Source organism: Benincasa hispida, chromosome 5, assembly GCF_009727055.1.
Source record: "Benincasa hispida cultivar B227 chromosome 5, ASM972705v1, whole genome shotgun sequence".
Lineage (NCBI taxonomy): Eukaryota > Viridiplantae > Streptophyta > Magnoliopsida > Cucurbitales > Cucurbitaceae > Benincasa > Benincasa hispida.
Window position 1 is genome coordinate 28,564,819 of NC_052353.1, and position 5,425 is coordinate 28,570,243.

The 5,425-nt window shown below is 30.6% G+C and overlaps 1 protein-coding gene across 1 annotated transcript; it reads right to left on the reverse strand.

Annotated features, from left to right (window-relative positions):
- Positions 1-741: 741 nt before the first annotated feature.
- Positions 742-3,077, reverse strand: LOC120078459 (peroxidase N1-like). The gene is made up of 3 exons (XM_039032727.1): positions 2,656-3,077; positions 2,262-2,421; positions 742-1,169 (listed from the first exon to the last, which is right to left on the reverse strand). The coding sequence occupies exons 1-3, from the start codon at positions 3,055-3,057 to the stop codon at positions 742-744; spliced, it is 990 nt and encodes a 329-aa protein (XP_038888655.1). The 5' UTR covers positions 3,058-3,077.
- Between the last annotated feature and the right edge of the window lie 2,348 nt (positions 3,078-5,425).

Genomic DNA, 5,425 nt, shown 5'->3' on the forward strand with positions numbered 1-5,425 from the left:
AATGGGCAAGTCCATGTATTTAATAAAATAAAAAAACCTCTCACTGAAAAAAAAAGGATTTCTCTTTAACATTTCAAAAATTGCATAAAAATACAAGTTGTAATTTGAAAGTATAAAAAAAAAGGAAATAAGATGGCAATTATTAATTAATTCATCTATGTTACATTAACAAACAAGAATCAAGAAAACCAAATTTCAAATTATTAATTACCAGTTTTATTTATTATTATTATTATTATTTTTTGAAATATCAATGACCATATTTAGTATTATGGATAATTAAGTAAAACTCACCTAAAAAAAACCCTAAGAATGTTAGAAAATTTGTATCTTCACTAAATTTGCTAAATTTACTAACTAATCGACTTCATTGTTGGAAAAAAAAAGTATTCAATTAAGTCACAATGGTTATCATATTCAAGCTACTTTTATACTTTCTTTTTAATACATTAATCATATTCAAGCTAAATTTACAACTTGGCTACTTCATGATAATCATATTCAAGCTACTTTTATAGTTTCTTACATCCAACAATGAAAGGTTACATTGTTACAGCATGTTCAAATAATTTATCAACTCTCACGTAGTAACACAAAACATCTTCTCTTATCGTAACATCTTATATTATTACCATTAAAACAATATAAAAGCTACATCATCACGAAAAAAAAGAAAAAACTCACACACAATAAATTAAATTTTTTTTAAAAAAAACACTGAAAATATTAGACTAAAACATATCAATTAACCTCAGAGCAAACCCTACGGATTTCACCAAGAAGGCCAGTTTTAACTTGTGCATTGCTCATTTTAACCATGGATCTCCCAAACTCAACTCTAAAGCTAGAAACCCGCCTTAAAATTCTCATACCCAAGTAGTGTCGAACGATAGGGCGAGTAGAGTCATCATTCCATAGCATTTGATCAGACTCCAAGATCCCTCTTCCATCTCTCAAGTTTTTATAGAACGACAGGTCGAATATTTCGGGACTACCGATGTCGAGTTCGACCCTGTTTGAGCCATCTCCGTCTTGAGGGCAAAGTGCTCGTAGTCGACCGACAAGCGATGGGTTCAGGGCCGGATCAGCGCCGCTTTTAGTCACCGTCGTGAAGTTGTAGAGTCTATAACTGAAAAAACGACACGATGCGGTACCGATGGTATGGGCACCTACATGGTTTGGCGAAGAAGAAGGTGGTGTGAATTTGAAGCAAGTTTGATAATAATTATTTTGTTTTAGTTTATATTTTTAAATTTATGCTTATGGTAACTTAGGTATAACTATTTCATTTTTTATTTTATAGTCGATTTAGTATGTAATCTGAAAATAAAATTTTGAAAACAAATGATTCAATAAAACATAATTGTATTTGATGTTTTCAGCTATTTGTTTGATATCAAATTCAGAAAGTAAATTTTAATTTAAACAATTTTTCAAAATGTATTTCAATCTATATAACTAACTGTAGTTACTCACTACATATTAGGTTAAATTTAAACTATTACTAATTAATTTTTTTTAACCATATTACTAATTAATTTATGAACTTGTTTTATATTATTTTTTTATAATTTTTATTTTGTAATATCTATATTATATGATACATATTTTAATTTAACAAAAAATAATTTGAGTTCATAATTGATAACATGAAATGCTATATATTTTTTAAAAAATAAAATTCTGCATTTTAAAATTGAAAATTGAAAATATGAATATACTGAAAACATAAAAAAATATTGCTTTAAGACTTTTTAGATCACCGACGTTGGAAACAATTTTCGAAAACAGAATCCAAACTATTTACCAAATACATTTATTCTCTTAATTTTGTGAATATGAAAACATAAAACAAAATTTGAATTGCCTACTATACGTGCCCTTAGTTTTTGAAAATTAAGTATATAAACACTCCTTCCACTTTTAAATTTCTAGTTTTGTTATTTACTTTCTTCCAACATTTTCAAAATCCAAGCCAAGTTTGGAAAACAAAAAAATGTAGTTTTTAAAATCTTGTTTTTCTTTTTGGAATTTGACTGAAAAATTTATCTCTTTTACTCAAAAAAAAAAAAAAAAAATGAAAACCATTATAAGAAATTGAAAGAAAATAGATTTAAACTTCAAAAACAAAAAACAAAATGACTACAGTCTTAATTTTCAAAAGACTAAAACAACTTTTCTTGTGAAACCATCGTGGGAGTTTCCTTTTTCCTTGCAAACAAACTGGTTTTTGGTCAAGGTTTGTTCATCATGTGGCTAACCTGCGAGAGTGACTAGGTCATGTGTGTTGAGACCCATAGACATGAATTTCTCCTTCTGAACTTCAATGGAATCTGAAAAACCAGGCAACTTCACCTCTGAAACCAATGAAACTCTACCATCTCTTCGTCCCGTCGGAACTTCCCAACCTAATCCACCCGTCTGCATCGAAATCACGGTATTAAATTTTCATCATATGTTTATGTATTTTCAAGGATTCAATATGATCGTAAGAAGTTAATCGATATTTTTATTACATATTGTACAAATATATGCTAATATGTTAACCAAACATATTAATAGTCAAGATTATTTTACGAACGTATTTCTATAAAATTGCGATCTTGATATTCCTATTAAACCAATAAAATAAGAAAAGTACCCAATAATACTTACCAGAACTACAGAGTCACGAGCTGCGATAGCAAGAATATCAGCGCATGACACAACACCCGGGCAAAGATCCTCAAGTTGTGACTTGGCATCCTCAATAACCTCGAACCCTTTCAAAGTACGGTTGGGCACAGCCGTCCTCTCAGTATTGGGACCGGCAAGAAGCACAGAAGCATCACACCCTCGAACAAAGCAGTCATGGGAGTGCATTCTTAGTAACCCAGGAGCGATTGAGGGATCCATTTGAAAATGAGATTGAACGGTGGATCTAACGATGGTTTCGACTTCAGGGCACGTGGCGCGATAAAAGCCGAAGCGTGTGCCTTGGGCATGCACGGCGGTGGCGGCCAAGCTAAGCAGCACCACCACCACATATACAACTAAAATGAAACCAACTTTCGCCATTAAAATGGATAATACAGTGATTTTTTTCTTTCCTGATATAAATGTTTGTGGAAATGAGAAGTTTATTTATAGAAAGGAATATGAAAATGGAGTAAGCAAAATTGGTTGGACATCCATTGGGTTACAGCCTTGCAGAATTGTCGTTTTAACTTTGTTCAGTCAAATGTTGCATCATGCATTATTATTATGTATGTTTGTAGTTTCAAAATATTTTGTTTTGATTTTAAAGATAAACATTGCATCATTGTTATTAAGGAGAGAAATAAGTTAGATAGAGATAAAGTTAAGTGATGTAGGGAATAAACTTCACGACATGACATAAGAGTTTTAGCTAGGTTATATTGGTTTAGAAAATATGGATTTGAGTGAGAGTGCTAAAAACAACGTAGTAATATTAATTAGCATTTCACTCTCCACTTTTAGGTTGTTGAACCCAAAAAGAAAAAATCATAATAGTTGAGTTTATGTAACTCCTTTTAGATTGCTACCACAAATAATTATTGTATTATTTGTCATTAATGTTATGCACATTAATTAATTTACCCATATGATAAGGGTTATGAGCATAGCTCAACTAGTTAAGATAGGATGGTGTGAATCGCCCCTCGTCTTCAATATTGTGTTGAACTAAATAACAATGTGATTAGAAAAATAATAGTGAACATGAGCATAACTCAACAGGCATGAACTTGAACTATCAATCTTGAAGTTTGAGGTTCGATCTTCTCACCCTGTATATTGTCAAAAAAAAAAAAAAGAAATGAAAAATAATAGTACTTTAAGAATACTATAATTATATATAGAGAGAGATTAAATCTCTCATCCCTTACATATGTTGTTTATGTTTCTTCTTCTTAAATTGAAATAGTGAATTCTTTTCTAGGTTTTATAAGCTGATGAGATGAAACCCTCATGTTTATCAACTATGATGTTAGAGTCCATAAAGTCCAAATAGGGTATTTGATTAAAAAAAATTGTGATTCAATCAAAAAATTGGGAATGCAAAGGCATCATCTTAAGGGGACATGTTGAAGATCTCACATTGAAAATATAGGAAGACCTCACAATTCTAAAAGATACATGAGCTACTCTTCCAATTGATAATTTGTTGTGAAATGGAACCTTGTCGTACTTATCTACTATAGTATGAGAGCCCATGAAACTCAAATGGATATTTGATTGAAAAGGAAAAAATTAAGATTCAACCGAAGAATGGTGAATCCAAAGATGCACCATTTTGATGGAAATGTTAAGAATTATACATTAGAAGATCATGAGGAGACCTCACACAATCTTTAAAAGAAAGATGAGTTACTCTTTCCACTGTCAATTGGTTTTAAGATGGGCCTCACATTTAGCTAATATAATAGCTCATGAAGCCCAAAAAGGGTATCCAATAAAAAAAAAAAAGAATTAGAATTCGATCCAAAAATGTGGTGAATCTAAAAGAAGCATTTTCTCGAAGGGGAATGTTGAAGATCTTACATTAGAAAAATAAGGAGACCTTAAGATCTTTATAAGATACATGAGTTACTCCTCTCATTATCATTTTTTAGATGAAAACCCTATGTTTATCTAATATTGACCAATTGTCAATTGGAAGCCGATTAGTTGGTTTAGAGTGTGAGTCGACTAATGTCGATTGAAGTAACGAAAAAGAAGAAGATCGATTGACTAGCCAATGAACCCTTAATTAAAATTGAAAAAAAAATTAAAAAAAAAAAAAAAAAAAACTACATAGGGTAAATGAGTTCTTCCTATTAGGAAATAATGAGACTCATTAATGGTTTTGAGAAAACCATGGGCTCAAAACCAAGGGCGCCCATGGTTTTTAAATCACTTTCTCCAAGGGCTCTTTTTTTTTTTTTTTTTTTTTTTTTTTTAATTTTTCCTTTAAAAAAAAAACTATCATTCTCTTTCTTCTCTTCTTTCCCTCCCAAGTCTCCCACATTTCTCCCTTTTTTCTTTGCTCTTCTTTCCATTTTCTCCTTTCTTCTTCCATTCACCTTCTCAACTCTCTATATTCTCTTCCCTCTTTTCAATCTCCTCTCTCTTCTCTTCTTTTTTTTTCTTGTTAAGTTATAGTTATTTTTTTCATTCTCCATCTTTTTTTTTTTCTGTTCTTCTTACTTTCCTCTTTTTTCGTTTCATTCATTGAAGTCACAAAATTGACAAAAAAATCAACTGGCAAATTGTATATTTTATCGATGATAACAGCTAAAATGTGTTATATTATATCCTTAATTCATGCTAATTTCTCACTCTCACTTGAAAGTTTGTGAAAGTTATGTCCTACAAGTTTTCAAGGATAATTAGATTGATTATTGATACTGTAAATTGAGGTGTAACGTCTAAATTTTGTGGTTAG